Source organism: Anomaloglossus baeobatrachus, chromosome 5 (assembly GCF_048569485.1).
Source record: "Anomaloglossus baeobatrachus isolate aAnoBae1 chromosome 5, aAnoBae1.hap1, whole genome shotgun sequence".
Taxonomy (NCBI): Eukaryota; Metazoa; Chordata; class Amphibia; order Anura; family Aromobatidae; genus Anomaloglossus; species Anomaloglossus baeobatrachus.
In genome coordinates this window covers 504,430,813-504,449,241 of record NC_134357.1, presented here as the reverse complement: position 1 = coordinate 504,449,241, position 18,429 = coordinate 504,430,813, and the positions used below count along the sequence as shown (strand labels likewise).

The 18,429-nt window shown below is 45.1% G+C and overlaps 1 protein-coding gene across 1 annotated transcript in view; it reads right to left on the bottom strand.

Annotated features, from left to right (window-relative positions):
- The window catches only part of LOC142312842 (uncharacterized), a 53,148-nt gene extending 36,283 nt beyond the window's left edge, over nt 1-16,865 (bottom strand). The window contains exon 1 of the mRNA XM_075351829.1: nt 16,852-16,865. Coding sequence (XP_075207944.1) covers nt 16,852-16,865 — 14 coding nt within the window. The remainder of the gene's footprint in view (nt 1-16,851) is intronic.
- Between the last annotated feature and the right edge of the window lie 1,564 nt (nt 16,866-18,429).

The following is an 18,429-nucleotide window of genomic DNA, read 5'->3' as shown; positions in this document are numbered from 1 at the left end:
ATATAAAATATATTTTTAACTTTATGAATAAATATATAAATTTCATATATTTAAGGCCCGTTTCACACGTCAGTGAAAAACACAGACGTTTTTCACTGGCGTGTAAAACACGCACATGTCCCTGCGTGTGCCGTGAATCACGGCACACGTGGGTTGTCTAAGTGCAATCCGGGCTCCGTTCTCCGTGGTCCGTGATTGCACTTAGAAATCAACTCACCTGTGCCCGCTCCCGCTCTCTGTGGTGCTGAATCCTCCCACGGTGCAGCATCCGGCCGGCGGTGACCCCTGCAGCAGCTGCTTCCGGGTCGGCCGCTGTGTCGTGCATCATTAAGATGCGCGACAGTAATCAGCCAGCTTAGAAGCAGCAGGCAGAACGGGCTGCAGAGGACATCGCTGGACGCCGGGTGAGTTAAAATGTTTATTATTTTAAATGCACGTTTTTTTCTGGCACGTGTTTCACGGACCACACCACTGCGTGGTCCGTGGAACATCAGTGATGCCAGAAAAAAATGGACATGTCTCCGTGCGGCAATCACGCACACGCGGGTACGCCGCAAGGAGACACGTGCAGTGAAAAATCACTAACGTGTGAGCAGACCCATTCATTATAATGGGTCTGCGTATGTCAGTGATTCTGGTACGTTTAAAAAAAGCACAAACGTACCAGAATCACTGACGTGTGAAAGGGGCCGAAGATAAAGGCATATATATATATATATATATATATTATTAAATTACAAAATATATATCATTCTTCATCTATTGTTAGGGATTATTCTTTAGCAAACAAACAATTTTTATTTTTTTTAAAGTTTACTTTTCATAATAAACCTATATATATCTATCATTCGATCTTTAAATATTGTGACCAATCTGCTGCTAACTTTCTATCTATTTATATATATATTGCAATGCATCTATCTAAATATCTATATTTTTCTAGTTATCGATATTTAGATATTGGATTATCTTCATTATCTTTATTTTTTTATTTTTTTAATTTATTTTTGAATTAACGGAACCCCTTTTTTAATTTTTTCGATACAGATGTGGAGAATGCGTGATTGTGTGAACGATAGTGTTTCATAGAAAAAGAGGGTTTCATAAATGTGTTGAGTGTGTGAGCAAAACGTGCGCCACTTTTATTGGACAAGCTTGTGAATTTTTTTTAACCCCTTAGATACAAGTAAACCTATATATATTTGGTGTCTACAAACTTGCACTGACCTCAGACATCATACCAACACATCAGTTTTACCATGTAGTGAACACCGTGAATAAAACATCCCAATAACTATTGTGCCATCACACTTTTTTTGCAGTTTTTGCACACTTGGAATTTTTTTGCTGTTTTCCAGTACACCATATGGTAAAACTTATGGTTTCATTTAAAAGTACTATGGGGAGATAAGGTATGCACACCAGTGACTATGTAAGGGGAATACATGAAATAGCAGAAACTGCTGTGTGAATACTGACTTGAAAAATCCAATAGCTATATGTAAGTGTGAAAATGTGAAAAATGGAATCTGCATTACTGCCATGAACATATGAATCAAGAGAAATTTAGCTACTGAATTGATCAATGCAATAGAGCCCCAACACTACGCCAAAGTATTTCTCTACGTTGGGGTCCCTAGCTTGTGTGTCCTCTCATGCAGTTAAAAAACTTACCGTGTATGGGAAGCTGAGACCCAGGCTATTTATGCGTATGATATGGATTGGCAATAGGTGTGGTTGGGGAGGGTTCACAAACGAAAAACTACTAACAATAAGGAATAACATTTGGAACACCATTCTAAGTCTGAACTGGGTGCAAAAACCTAAAAAAAACATCACTATGGGGAGATAAGGTAAGTAGAGATAAGTAACATGCAGTTTGAATTTTTTTGCCTTCAGGCAAAAAAACACTGATGTGACGCAAGCCTAAGGGGTACTTTGCACGCTGCGACATCGCAGGCCGAAGCTGCGATGCCGAGCGCGATAGTCCCCGCCCCCGTCGCAGCAGCGATATCCTTGTGATAGCTGCCGTAGCGAACATTATCGCTACGGCAGCTTCACATGGACTCACCTGTCCTGCGACCGTCGCTCTGGCCAACGACCCGCCTCCTTGTTAAGGGGGCAGGTCGTGCGGCGTCACTGCGACGTCACACGGCAGGCGGCCAATAGGAGCGGAGGGGCGGAGATGAGCAGGATGTAAACATCCCGCCCACCTCCTTCCTTCCGCATATCCTATGGAAGCCGCAGTGACGCCGGTAGAAGATGTTCCTCGCTCCTGCGGCTTCACACACAGCGATGTATGCTGCCACAGGAGCGAGGAACAACATCGGACTGTCGCGTCAGCGTAATTATGGATTATACCGACGCTGCACCGATGATACGATTACGATGCTTTTGCGCTTGTTAATCGTATCATCGAGCCTTTACACACTACGATGTCGCATGCGATGCCGGAAGTGCGTCATTTTCAATTTGACCCCACCGACATCGCACCTGCGATGTCGTAGTGTGCAAAGCCCGCCTAAGGAATCAAAGGAATCAGAACATTTGACACCCGCCCGGACTCTAGTCTACACAGATTCACACCTTCCACCATCAGATAAGATTTACAAAGCAGAAGATACAGTCATACATCAGTGAGTATTAAACATAATGTAAAGGTGACATAGCATAAGTCACAGTAATCAGAGATATATACCAGGAAAATGAATTCAACAGGAGCAGAGGGGAGCAGACATTACACTTCAGCAAGCAGAGATATATACTTGTGTGAAGAGAGAGAAGATGCATGTTAGTCCAATGCCATTGGACTAACATGCATCTTAGATAGATAGCTTGACCAGTTGTTTTACACCATTTTTATTTTTTAATTAAAAAAAAAAAAAAGACGCAGGACCCCCAATTTTCATGTTTAGCACAGGAACAGCAGCAGGTGCAGGCAACCGCAGTTGTCTGCTGTACCTTGGCTGGTTATGAAAAATAGAGGTGATTTCACACTTATTTTTAAAATTTTTAGATTTAAAAAAATGTTGTGGGTCCCCTCCATTTTACTAAAAACCAGCCATGGTACAGCAGACCACTGGGGGATGATATTATTAGGGTGGAAAGAGCTATGGTTATTTGGCCCTTTCCAGCCTAAGGGTTCATGCGCACGTTGCATATTTAAATGCATTTACGCTATGTATTGCACTGCAGCGTAAATGCACGTGTCCTGCGTTCACTGCACAATATATGTAGATTGTGCATGATATGTGCGCACGTTGCTTTTTTTGAACGCAGCGATTTGGGTGCTAAAATTTTGACCCAAATCCGTGCGTTCATAAAAGCAGCATGTCAATTATTTGTGCGTTGTGGATGCAGCTCCGTGCACTAATTATGCAGTGTTTCTGCAGCGATTTGAGGCGCACGTGCTGTCAAATCGCTGCAGAATATTCAGCAGGTACGTGCGCATGAGCCCTTACAATAGCAGCTCACAGACGCCTGAGAAGTGGCACATCCATTAGAGGCGCTAATTCTGGTGATGGACTCGGCACTTCCCGTTGCTCTGGTGCGATGGCAAATGGGGTAATATATGTAGGGTTGATGCCAGCTCCAGCTGGTATCAAGCTTTGGTATTAGTAATGGGTGGCGTCTAGCATACACCCCCTATTACTAATCCAGTAGTTGAAATAAGAATAACAAAGTTTATTTGAACAAAAAACCTCCGACTCGGCCCTCATTCACCAATTTATTTGATTTTTATAAATAAAAATTCCGCCATAATCCATGGTGAGGTCCCATGACATTCCTCAAAAGCAAACCTGGAAAGACCTAAAAGGAGAATCATTCAATAACTAAAGACGAGACACCCTCTTTTCCAATTTATTTCTCTATCAAAGCCCTAATCCTGGTCTGTCGAAATCCAATTGGGGGCAGCCACGTCGATCCTATACTGCTGTCACATTCAATGGAGAACCGAACGTTCCTCATTGATTGTGAGAGCACACACACACACACACACCTGTGTATGCTTCTGTTCAGTGACCTGGATCTCATAAGGTGAGTTCAGGTCACCGCAGGGACGACCTCAGCAGTATGTGTGCGGGCGCAGCAGTGATGTCACCGGTTAATCAGAGTTCACAATGAACTCAATGACGTCCTGATGACACCCCTGTGATGTCCGCGTTATTGTGGGTGTCGCGGCAGTAACGTCATGGGTTCAACGGAGTTCCCAATGAACTTTGATGAACCCGTGAAGTCACTGTCACTACACCCACAGTAGCATGGGTGTCGTCAGGATATCATCAGTTCCTTGGATACTCCTGACCTCACTGCACACACACTGCTGGATACTCACCTGTCACCCGTGATACTGTCCCTGGCACTGACGTCTCTGGTGCTCCCAGGTCCTCCATGCAGGGCATATTCATTGAGTATAATGAGCGGGGATCGGAAGCAGGTGTCAGCAGGGCTGGAGACAAGAGAGTATAAAAAAACATTTTATTTCAGAGACACATATTTTCTCCAGTACGTGTCATGCGGATCACATCAGTGTGTGACACTTGTGCTACCGGAGAAAAACGGACATCTCTGCGTGTAGGGAAACATGGGGCCACACGGTTCATGTGAAAACACGCATGTGTGAGGAACACCATAGAATAACATGAGTATGTGTGGCATCCATGCTAAAAATGGATAAAAATTCGCCGTTTTCCCAATCGGTGCGGGTTCCAGTGATCGGACACTGATCAGCAGGTTATCACTGGGCCCATGGATAGGTGATAACTTGTTTTCACTACACAAACCCTTTAAGGCCCGTAAACAACCCCTACAATCATTTGGCCGACGGCTCTCTCTTGACTATCACATATAGGAGTGCTCGGCCAGATATTCTTGTGTTCTCTCTCTGAGAGCAGATGTCGCCTCCTCTGGTGGTGGCTTATCTTTCAAGAGAACAAAAGGATCAACAAGTGGAATTCCAATAAGCCGGTTCCTTCCCTCCCTTGACATCCATTCTCGAGGGAAGTCGGAAAGCCCCCATACACATCAGATTGTCTGATCCTGACGACTTGAATGAGGGTTCATTCAAACATCTATGCACGTCTGTACAATCTCGGAACACAATGCATGGACTGGCTGAGGCCGTCCTTATAGGCAGTACTGTGATCTCAGAAATCATGAGCCTCAGTTCAGCAACTCCGATCTACTCACCTCTGTAGTGCGACAGCTAGAATGGAGTTGCGGCAGTGAGGACATCCTTATAGACAATACCCAGAAATCATGGACCTAGGTGCAACAACTCCGATCTAGTCATCTCTGTACTGAAACATCTATAATGGAGTTGATGTACACCAGACATTCTTATAGACAGTACAGTGAGCTCAGAAATCATGAGCCTCAGTGCAGCAACTCCGATCTAGTCACCTCTAGTGAGATAAAATGGAGTTACTGTACAGAGGACGTCCCTTATAAATAGTGCTGTGAGATCAGACATCATGAACCTCAGTGCAGCAACTCTGATCTATTCACCTCTGTAGTGAGACAGCTAGAATGGAGTTACTGTACAGAGGACGTCCCTTATAAACAGTGCTGTGAGATCAGACATCATGAACCTCAGTGCAGCAACTCTGATCTAGTCATATCTGTACTGAGAAAATTAGAATGGAGTTGCTGTTCAGAGGGTTTTCCTTAGGCCAGTGCCACACTAGCATAAGGCATCAGATGAGATATGCTAATGGCACTCGGATCAGGTTCTGTTGTGAGTGTAAGTCGAGTGTCATTATACAGTGATCTGATCCAGTGTTATCGGATCACAGGTGAAGGGGAGAGGGAGGGATTAATCTCTCCATCTTCTCCATTACTTGTCTTTGCGTATACAGATGTCATCCGAGCGCAGTGCGATGTTTCACACGCACCCATACACTTGTATGAGTGCAAGTGAGTCCAGACTCCCTGCAATCGCAACATACTGCCATTTTTTCCTCAGTCCGATTGGGACTGAAGAAAAGATCGTAGATCTGACCTGCAGCATTGTCTAACATGAAGCCGAGTGCAATGCGAGATACGCCAGTGTGACTCTGGCCTTATAGACAGTACAGTGCCCAGAAATCATGAACCTCAGTGCAAGAACTGCGATCTAGTCATCTCTGTACTGAGCAGTGGTGTAACTAGAGTTTCATGGGCCCCAGTGCAAAGTTGGGACCTGGGCCCCCCAACACAGACACACGGGGTACGGGATAATGACACTGACATTCAGGGTATGGGATAATGACGCTGACACTCGGGACACAGGATAATTACACCAACACTCGGGGTACGGGATAATGACGTTAACGCTTGGATCTTTCCCTCAGCACCCAGGTTTCCCATGATCTGAAATCCCTTTTTCTATCAGCACCCAGCTTTCCTATGTTCTGATATCCATCTTGTCCTCAGCACCCAGCATCCCTATTGTCTGCTACACATCTTTCCCTCAGCACCCAGCTTTCCCATATCAGAGTATCGGAAAGTTGGGTGCTGCGGGAAAGAGCCTCTTTCCATCAGCACAAAACTTCCCATCCCAAGCTTGTGTCTTTTTTTTTTAACTTCGTTTTATTAACAATTTCAAACATGGTACAACTGACATTTGCCATAGAAAGATAGCTCAGTATATAGATAGTAATATTTAAATATAACAATGAACAGTCATATAAAGTCCATAATATCTTTAGCACTTAACATAGAACAAGGTTATTATCCATACTTCTTATCATTTGCATATATATATAATTTTATATTGAGCATAAGAACAGCTCTATCCATCAGCATGATCATATTTTGAAAACAAGATAGAAAGAGGAATAGAAAAAGGAAGAAAGAAAGAACAACAACAGCCATATTGCATTATTATATCTCAATATACCATTGGACAGTGTTTCATATCCCAACATCTAGCGGGAACCACCATTATCCGCATAATCTCCCTCAAACCTCCGCAAGTGTGTCTGGAGAAGAATTCCACAAACCCCAGATTTTGTTACATTTTCCCGGGCACGCCCTATTATAATATACCACCCGCTCATAGACTATGGTTGCATTGACTAGTTTAACCCAGGACCGCACAGTTGGATTTGAATCTCCCATCCACCTCAGAGCTATTAATTTCTTAGCCAGAAACAATGCTTCTCTGAGGAATATTGTCATGTATTGATCCCAGGACTCTTCCTCCACGACCCCAAACAGGCATATCAAAGGGTCACACAAAACAGGAATCGACACAATCGATGTCAGCAGAGATGTCACTCCCCGCCAGTACGAAGATATATTAGGACAGATCCAAATCATATGTATGAAATTTGCCCCGAGAGATGACACCTCGGGCACTCCGATGTACGAGAACGGCCCATACTAAATAATCGAGTTGGAGTAAGGTATGCCTGGTGGATAATGTAGCATTGAATCAACTTATTATTAACCGAAGGGGATACCGCAGTCGGAGATTCCAATATCTCTTTCCATTCCTCTCCCTGTAGAGAGGGAATTAGAGGTCTCCATCTATCCTGGGCTGGCAAGGGGTCCGACTCCACCCCCACCGACAACAGGTAAGTATATACAGCTGAGATGAGGCCTCGAGGTCCTTGTGATTTTAGAATACCTATCATAGGAAGTGATGATATCAATTTCCTCACTCCAATTTTCTGTATGTGGGATTGGATCGCTGTGCGAATCTGCAGGTAACTAGTGCAAATAATGCTGGAGACAGGGGGCATCCCTGTCTTGTTCCCCGATTCAATGAGAAGGGTGTAGACATAGCACCATTGACTAGTATCCTGGCTGTCGGGGACCTATACAACATATAAATCCAATTACTGAATTTAGGCCCACAGGCGAATCTCTGGAGGCAGGCAAATAAAAATGGCCATTCTACCGAGTCAAATACCTTGGCCGCGTCCAGCGAGGCCAAGGCCCACTCGTTCTCCTGGACCAGTGTGCTATATTGCACTATGGACTGGACCCGTCTTATATTTATAGAGGTGTTTTTCCCAGGCATAAATCTGGTTTGATCTGGGTGAACTACAGTCAGGGCCAGAAATATTTGGACAGTGACACAAGTTTTGTTATTTTAGCTGTTTACAAAAACATGTTCAGAAATACAATTATATATATAATATGGGCTGAAAGTGCACACTCCCAGCTGCAATATGAGAGTTTTCACATCCAAATCGGAGAAAGGGTTTAGGAATCATAGCTCTGTAATGCATAGCCTCCTCTTTTTCAAGGGACCAAAAGTAATTGGACAAGGGACTCTAAGGGCTGAAATTAACTCTGAAGGCGTCTCCCTCGTTAACCTGTAATCAATGAAGTAGTTAAAAGGTCTGGGGTTGATTACAGGTGTGTGGTTTTGCATTTGGAAGCTGTTGCTGTGACCAGACAACATGCGGTCTAAGGAACTCTCAATTGAGGTGAAGCAGAACATCCTGAGGCTGAAAAAAAAGAAAAAATCCATCAGAGAGATAGCAGACATGCTTGGAGTAGCAAAATCAACAGTCGGGTACATTCTGAGAAAAAAGGAATTGACTGGTGAGCTTGGGAACTCAAAAAGGCCTGGGCGTCCACGGATGACAACAGTGGTGGATGATCGCCGCATACTTTCTTTGGTGAAGAAGAACCCGTTCACAACATCAACTGAAGTCCAGAACACTCTCAGTGAAGTAGGTGTATCTGTCTCTAAGTCAACTGTAAAGAGAAGACTCCATGAAAGTAAATACAAAGGGTTCACATCTAGATGCAAACCATTCATCAATTCCAAAAATAGACAGGCCAGAGTTAAATTTGCTGAAAAACACCTCATGAAGCCAGCTCAGTTCTGGAAAAGTATTCTATGGACAGATGAGACAAAGATCAACCTGTACCAGAATGATGGGAAGAAAAAAGTTTGGAGAAGAAAGGGAACGGCACATGATCCAAGGCACACCACATCCTCTGTAAAACATGGTGGAGGCAACGTGATGGCATGGGCATGCATGGCTTTCAATGGCACTGGGTCACTTGTGTTTATTGATGACATAACAGCAGACAAGAGTAGACGGATGAATTCTGAAGTGTACCGGGATATACTTTCAGCCCAGATTCAGCCAAATGCCACAAAGTTGATCGGACGGCGCTTCATAGTACAGATGGACAATGACCCCAAGCATACAGCCAAAGCTACCCAGGAGTTCATGAGTGCAAAAAAGTGGAACATTCTGCAATGGCCAAGTCAATCACCAGATCTTAACCCAATTGAGCATGCATTTCACTTGCTCAAATCCAGACTTAAGACGGAAAGACCCACAAACAAGCAAGACCTGAAGGCTGCGGCTGTAAAGGCCTGGCAAAGCATTAAGAAGGATGAAAGCCAGCGTTTGGTGATGTCCATGGGTTCCAGACTTAAGGCAGTTATTGCCTCCAAAGGATTCGCAACAAAATATTGAAAATAAAAATATTTTGTTTGGGTTTGGTTTATTTGTCCAATTACTTTTGACCTCCTAAAATGTGGAGTGTTTGTAAAGAAATGTGTACAATTCCTACAATTTCTATCAGATATTTTTGTTCAAACCTTCAAATTAAACGTTACAATCTGCACTTGAATTCTGTTGTAGAGATTTCATTTCAAATCCAATGTGGTGGCATGCAGAGCCCAACTCGCGAAAATTGTGTCACTGTCCAAATATTTCTGGATCTAACTGTATATATATATATATATTGTATGTCCGTGCGTATGTATATATATATATATATATATGTGTGTGTGTACATATATATACAGTATGTGCGTATGTCTGTGTATACATATATATATGTCTGTGTATGTATATATACATATATATATATATATATATATATATATATACACACAGTATATATATATATACATATATATATGAGGACCTCAAAAAAATCAACTCCATTCTAGTGGTTTCTGTGATAAGCTGTCTAGATTGGAGTTGATTTTTTGAGGGAGAGAAATCCCAACAGAGCCATCTAGTGTGGAGTTGCTAAAATGAGGGACTCAAAAAAAAGCGTCTGCAGTGAGGGCCTCAAAAAATCAACTCCATTCTAGACGCAACCCTAGATATGGTTACCCAGATTGGTCAAGGTGGGATTCCAGCCAACAGAAATATTCCACCTGGAATTCTGTAAGCACCTTCTCCAGGTCCATCGAAGCACCTCCAACAGCGCCTGTCGAGCTGAGCTGGGCAGATTCCCTCTACACCTAGCAGCTCTGAAGAGGTCACTATCATTTCAGGCTCACCTACAGAGTAGCAATCCAAGCTCCCATCACCACAAAGCTCTGATATATATACGTGGGTCAGATGAACCAGGACCCCTGGCACAGCTCTCCCAAACCCAACTGGACAAAATAACCAATCACAGCAGCCTGACAAGAACCAGAATCAGGAAGATGGTGGACGAGGGCCAGGAGAGGTGTCAATGACTGGAGGACCGACATCAACACCTCACAGAAACTGACCACGTACCAGAGACTACAGAGAGACTACAGACTGACCCCATATCTGGAGAAACTCCCAGATCCCAGAGACCGCAGGACCCTGAGCTGATATAGACTCAGTGCCCACAGTCTAGGCATCGAATCCGGTCGACACAAGCAGAGCTACAAGCCCAGGGAGGACAGACTGTGCCAACACTGTGACCTGGAGGCCCTGGAGGATGAAACCCACTTCCTGCTACACTGCACCAAGTACTCAGCAGTGAGGGACACTCACTTCAGGAAACTCTCCCATCTCTTCCCGGATTTCAGCTCCATGAAGGAGGAAGAGAAAACATATATCCTGCTGGGGGAAGAAGAGAGCGCAGTGCAGATAGCAGTGCGGTATGTGAGCGAATGTCATAGACTTCGAGAAAGAGAACTATGATAAGCCATGGACTTCCATAGCCCCCCATCCCAGATGTGGCCCCCCCAATCCCCACCCTGGATGTGCCCCATCCATCCTTCCTACAGTCCCCACCCTGGATATGCCCCATCATAAGCCATGGACTTTCATAGCCCCCATCCTAGAAGTGCCCCACCCACCATCCCCACAGTCCCAGTCCCTGTCCCTATTGTACACTTGCTTTGGCAAAACTAATTTGTATTTGGTCCTGCCAATAAAGCTTATTTGATTTGATATACAGGCTGTTCTGTGCTTACAGGACCTGTGATGATGTCACATGGAGGGGAGGAGTCAGGGGTCACATGATCAGCTCCTCAGTGTGTGCAGGACTCTGCTGTGCTGGGTGAGGGGAAGTTTATGTGTGGAGTCAGGAGGGATGTACAGTGTGGATGTAGCAGAGCCGTGTGTGTACAAGGTGTAGGGAGTGGAGCCGTGTGTGTACTACGTGTACAGAGCGGAGCCGTGTGTGTACTACGTGTACAGAGCGGAGCCGTGTGTGTACTACGTGTACAGAGCGGAGCCGTGTGTGTACTACGTGTACAGAGCGGAGCCGTGTGTGTACTACGTGTACATAGCGGAGCCGTGTGTGTACTACGTGTACAGAGCGGAGCCGTGTGTGTACGAGGTGTAGGGTGCAGAACTGTGCACATACAACATGTATGGAGCTGAGCCGTGTGAATTTGATGTCTGTGGAGTGGATCTGCGTGTGTATGATGTGTACAAACCTCAGCTATGGGATACAATGTGTACGGAGCAGAGCTGTGCACATACAACGTGTACGGAGCGTTGCCGAGTGTGTACGATGTCTATAGAGTAGAGCCGTGAGTATATGATATGTACAGTCCTGAGCCGTGTGTGTAGGATGTGTATGGAGAGAAGCCGTGAGGATACAATGTGTACGGAGCGGAGCCGTGTGTGTAGGATGTTTACGGAGCAGAGATGTAAGTGTAGATGCCTGTGGAGGGGAGACTTGGGCATACAACATGTACAGAGCGGAGTTGTTTGTGTACAATGTTTATAAATAAATCGGAAGACAAAAAGGAGCGCATATGGGGTCTTATATGAGGGGGGTTATGGGAGAACAACACTGAGGATTCTCAGCTTGCGGGGTTGTGAGAGTCACAACCACTTGATGCACATGTCAAACCGGCTGCTGCAGCCCCACATAGAGCAAAATGTATCGCATAAGACCCCCTTCACACCTCCATGACGTCCGTTTTCACACGTACCGGAGACACGGACACATGTAGACCCATTAAAACCAATGGGTCTGTGCACACGTCTGTGTTTTGACATGGACCGTGTATCTGTGTGGAGCACACACGTGTCAGTGAGCTCCACACGGCGACATGTCTGTTTTCTGACGGACGCACGGGTGTTGCACACAACACACACTGATGTGATCTATGTGACATCAGTGTAACACCGGAGAAAGCACAGGTTACATAAAAATAATGAAGTTTTATACTTCCCTGTCTCCAGCGCTGCTGTTACTTCTGGGCCCGCTAATTCACTGCGCTCAGCACAGACCCGGAAGTGAGAGCAGCGACAGATACAGGTAAGTATACCAGCTCAGACTATCCCAATGTCACACGAATAACCCAGGGACAGCACACGTAAAACACATGCATACACATACATACCTTCACCACGGACCATGCAAAACATTATTTTGCACGGGTGTGTGAAGGAGGCCTAAGAAGGGGTCAAATGCCGCGCTGCCGAAGTAAGGAACAATCTTAATTTCAACGCATTTTGGAGAAATCTTTTTCATTCTGGAAAAAAAAATCTCATACAATGTCTATGGAGCAGAGCCGTGTGTGTCCGATTTCTACAGGCCAAGTGTGTACAAAATGTTCGGAGTAGAGCCAAGTTTGTGCGATGTAAACAGAGCGGAGCCGTGAGCATATGATGTGTTCAGAGCGCAGCTGTAAGTGTACGGTGTCTATGGAGTGGAGCTGTGTGTGTACAAAGAGTATGGAGCAGAGCCGTATGCATACAATGTCTACAGAGCAGAGCTGTATGTGCGTGATGTCTATGAAGTGGAGACATGCGCACACTATGTGTACGGAGTGGAGCTACATGTGTATGATGTGTATGAAACAGAGCCGTGCGCATATATGTACGGAGCGGAGCTGTATGTGCATGATGTCTATGAAGTGGAGACATGTGCAACAATATCATGAAAATGAACGATGTGTCAACGATCAGCGATTAGGTGAGTAATTTTGATCGTTAGCGGTCGTACGTACATTTCACACGCAACGACGTCGCTAACGAAGCCGGATGTGCGTCACGAATTCCGTGACCCCCAATGACATCTCGTTAGCTATGTCGTTGCGTGTAAATGGACCTTTAGGCTTTGTTTTTCCAAACTTAATAACCCCACGTTTAATAACCTGTATTGGTATTGCATCCACCCATTCCTTTAATAACCTTGGTTGCTCTTCTCTGCACCCGCTCTAGTTCAGCTATGTGCTTCTTATATATAATCCAGGAAGGGTAGAAAATAGATTAAAACTTAACCTTTACTTAAATGGTTACTCGTTTAAGTTTTAATATATTTTCTAACCTTGCTGAATTATTTACTTTGCCTTTTGGTAGACTCCATTCACACTGCTGAATATATCCATCTTATACACCGTAGGCCAAATTTGTACACAGTATTCTAAATGTGGTCGTACTAGTGACTTGTATAGATGCAAAACTATGTTCTTCTCATGAGTATCTATGCCTATGCCTCTTTTAATGCATCCCATTATTTTACTAGATTTACCAGAATCTGCTCGACACTGGTCAGTAAAGGTGAGTTTGCTGTATATCCATACACCAAAGTCTTTTTAAGTGACAGTTTTATCCAGTGTTTTACAATGAAGTACATAATTATAAATTTTATTTCCTGTATCTAAGCGCATGACCTTACATTTATACACATTAATCTTCAATAGCCATTTCTCAGCCCAAGCCTCCAGCTTAGGCTAAGTTCACATTTCCGCTAAAATCTATCAGTCACAATCCGCTGCTCTTGTAAACAGCGGAATCCGTTTAGCGGATTCCGCTGCTCCCATAGACTTGTATGAGCAGCGGATTGTGACTGATGATGCTGCGTTGCACCCTCCGCCCGACTGATCAGTCGTGGAACGACTGACCGCCGGGCGGGGGGAACGCAGCATGTAACGTTTTTTGAGCAGCGAGATCCGTCGGATTTCGCTGCGCATGCTCTCTGGCTCCCTGCACACATCACCAGCTTTGGTTGGTTACCCGATATTTACCCTGGTTACGGTGCAAGGAGCCAGCGCTAAGCGGTGTAGGCCCGTAACCAAGGTAAATATCGGGTAACCAAGGTAAACATCGGGTGCTTTGCTGTTACCCGATATTAAGGCTGGTTACGTGTGCAGGGAGGCCGACACTTCCCCGCTCGGCCCCGCCCCCTCCCGCACTCCGCACATGTATGTACACACACACACACACACCTGTCCCCAGCCATGCAGACAAGCACTGCCACTGACACCCTCGTCTGGCCCCGCCCCCCGCTCGGCTCCGCCCCCTCCCGCACTTTGCATGTGCACACACATACATACATACATACATACATACATGCACATACACACACTCACTCACTCACAGATACACTCACCTGTCCCCAGCCATGCAGACCGCAGCACTTCCACTGACATCCTCAGCGCCTGGCCCCGCCCCCCGCTCGGCTCCGCCCCCTCCCGCACTTTGCATGTGCACACACATACATACATACATACATACATACATACATGCACATACACACACTCACTCACTCACAGATACACTCACCTGTCCCCAGCCATGCAGACCGCAGCACTTCCACTGACATCCTCAGCGCCTGGCCCCGCCCCCCGCTCGGCTCTGCCCCCGAACTCCGCCCCCCGCACACAACGGAATCCGACAAAAAATTCTGTTCTTTGTCATCCGTTGTACAGCGTTGAACAGCGCATCAGTCACATGCGTCAAGCGACGCATGTGACTGATACAAATCAACGGAAATGTGAACTTAGCCTTACATAAATCTTTCTGTAATAATAAATTTTGCTCCTCTGAATTGATTACCTTGCAGAGTTTAGTATCATCTGCAATGCCCCCTACAAGGTCATTAATAAATATGATAAAAAGAAGAGGGCCCAATACTGACCCCTGTGCTACCCCCCACTGTTAACTATGACCCAGATCAAGTGTGTAACATTAAAACCACCCTTTGTGCCCTATCACTGAGCTAGTTCATTAACCCAGTTACACATATTTTCCTACATTCCCATTATTCTCATTTTATGTACCAACCTTTTGTGTAGCACTGTATCAAATGCCTTGAAAAAATTCAAATAGACAATATCCACTGCATTTCCCTAGTCCAATCTGGAACTTACCTTCTCATAGAAGCCAATCAAACTAGTTTGACAGGACTGATACCTCAGAAACCCATGTTGATACTGGGTCATGAGGGTATTCTTTTTGACATACTCCAGGATAGCATCTCTTGGGAAAAAATAAAGGGTTTTTACCCACAGTAGAGGTTAAACTTACCAGTCTATAATATCCAGGCTCATATTTTGTCCCCTTTTGGAATATTAGCACCACATTTTCTATGAGCCATTCCTGTGGTACTGTCCTTGTTATTATTGAATCTGTGAATATTAAAAATAATGGTTTATCTATCACTGTACTTACCGCATTTTTTGTTTTATAAGATGCACCAGATTATATAACTCACCCGAAATTTACAGGAGGTAAATAGGAAAAAACAATTTTTAATGTTAAAATGAGAGTCCGTTTTATAATCCTAGTGCGTCTTAATCCCAATGCTCACCAGGGGGGAGCGACGGTGGTGGAGCGGCTCAGGAAGGTCACAGGAGGCAGGGAGATGCTGCTCACTCAGAGGACGGGGTGTTGCAGCTCAGGAGGCTCAGCGATACTTTGGGTTCGGAGGCACCATTGATCTGCTGGCGGTCTGCAGGGGTGTGGCGGTGGCAGGAGCCACTGATCTGCTGGCGGGGTTGTCACTGCAGTGGAACGACTCAGGAGGGTCACAGGATGGGATGTCTCGACGGCGGGTTCCATTGATCTGACTGCGGACTCCATTGAATCGCCCGTGGTTGTCAAAATGGACTCCAAGAATATGGCTGTGGAGGCGGTGTGTGCGTAGATAGGACTCTGCGGCCATTTTCTTGAGGTCCATCTCGTTAATCACATGCGCTGCCTACACGGCCATTTTTTTTAAGTCCATTGCTTCAACCGCAGGTGACTGGAGCCCCTAGTCAGCTTAATGCACCCACCGCCGAGACACCCCATCCTGTGACCCTCCTGAGCCACTCCACTGGAGTGACACACCCACAGTCCGCTGGCAGATCAATGGCATCCGCCACTGCCGTGACACTCCCAAGCCAGTCCTGTGACCCTCCTGAGCTGCTCCACTGTTGTTCCGAGCTCTCAGTATCGCCAACCTTGCCTGCTATGACCTTGCTCCACCATCGCCGCCCCGGTAAACCTTATCCAGTTTGTAAGACGCACCCCCATTTTTGGGGAAAAAAGTGCGTCTTACAATCCGTAAAATACGGTAATTCTTGCAGTACTCAGGGATGTATGGTATCCGGGCCTGGGGATTTGTCTACCTTAGTGATTTTGAAGAGGAGATGTACTTCCTGCTGGATTAAAGGGAACCTGTCAGGTCCAATATGCACACAGAACCACGAGCAGTTCTGGGTGTATATTGCTAATCCCTTCCTAACTGTCCCTGTATACACTAGCATGGATAAAGAGATCTTTAGAAAAAGTATTTCTAAAGATCTTATATCGCATGCTAATGAGCGAAGGCACTAGTCCCCTAGGCGTTAGTTCCCCGGCCAGTTGCTCCCATTAGCTTGTTAGTACGTCCCTGTGGGCGTGCTAACATGCTAATGAATACGCAGCGTCACAGGATGATCTCACTCACCTCTCCGCCGCCATTGCGTCCGACGGTGGATTTCGACTCAGTGCGCATGACCCCTGAGTTTAGGTCTTGCACACTATGAAGCCAGGTTTATGCCTCCTGGCTTCAAACTGAGCCAAACTCTTGGGTCATACGCAATGAGCCGAAATCCCCCGTCGGACGCGATGGCGGCAGAGAAGTGAGTGAGATCATTCTGTGACGCTGCGTATTCATTAGCACGTTAGCATGCCCACAGGAGTGTACTAACGTGCTAATGGGGGTGACTGGCCGGGGAACTAACTACCAGGGGACTAGTGCCCTTGCTCATTAGCATATAGTAAAAGATCTTTAGAAATACTTTTTCTAAAGATCTCTTAATCTATGCAAGTGTATACAGGGACGGTTAGGCAGGGATTAGCAATATGCACCCAGAACTGCTCGTGGCTCTGGGTATATATTGGACCTGACAGGTTCCCTTTAGCAGCTGACATTTAATGGGGAATTTATGGTATTCCTGATCATGTCATCTGTCCTGGGGTTTTCTTGCGTAAATACATTTAGCAGATTGACCTTTCCTTCATCCTCTTCCACCAGTTCACCCATACTATTTTTGAGGAGACCAACACTATGATTTTTGAGTTTTTTACTATTTATGTAGTTGATGAATAATTTTGGGTTATTTTTACATTCTCTGGCAATGAGTCTCTGACTCATTCTTTGCTGCCTTGATTTTTTTTACAGAATTTATTTAATTTTCTAAGTATTTAATGCGTCCTTACTACTCTCTTGCTTTAATTCTCGAAAAACATTTTCTTTTTGTAATTTCTTGCCCCCTTTACTGCTCTATTTAGCCATTGTGGTTTCCTTCTATTTCTAACTTGTTTATTCCCCTACGGTATACATTTTGCACAGGTCCTATTCAGGATGCTTAGATAAGTGTCCCATTTGCTTTGTGCACTTTTATTTCTCAGGATATTGTCCCAGCTTTTTGCACTGAAATCATGTTTAATACGTTGGAAATTTGCCTCCTGAAATTGTCTTTGTAGCTCCTGTACTATACATCTTATTAAAGGATACATGAAAACTTTTTATTTTGTGATCACTATTCCCGAAGTGACCCTCAACCCGTATATTTGATATGCGGCCCAGCTTATTGGTTAATATTAAGTCTAACAGTGCCCCCCTTTTTGTTGGGTCCTGAACTAGTTCTGATAGGCAAGTGTCCTTCATTGTTGTCAAAAACCTGTTTCCTTTCCTGGACCTGCAGGTTTTTGCTATCCAATTTATTTCAGAGTAATTGAAGTCCCCCATAATGACTGACGTCTCCTTGAAGCGCTGCCTCATCTATTTGCTTTATGAGGATATTTTCTGCCGCTTCCATTATATTTGGAGGGATGCACCACATGCACCGCCATCCAGCTTGAGCACCTCTTCTTGCAGTACAGCATTGTAAGACGTCAGCGCAAGCACGGACACCGTGGCATGCCAGGAAGTGGTAGTCATGGTCATGGTAGCACATGTGACTTATAACTCCAAGTACTCCCTTCCACAGTTGATCATCTAATATTTCTATATCTCATTTTGTAATTGGCTCCAGTGTGT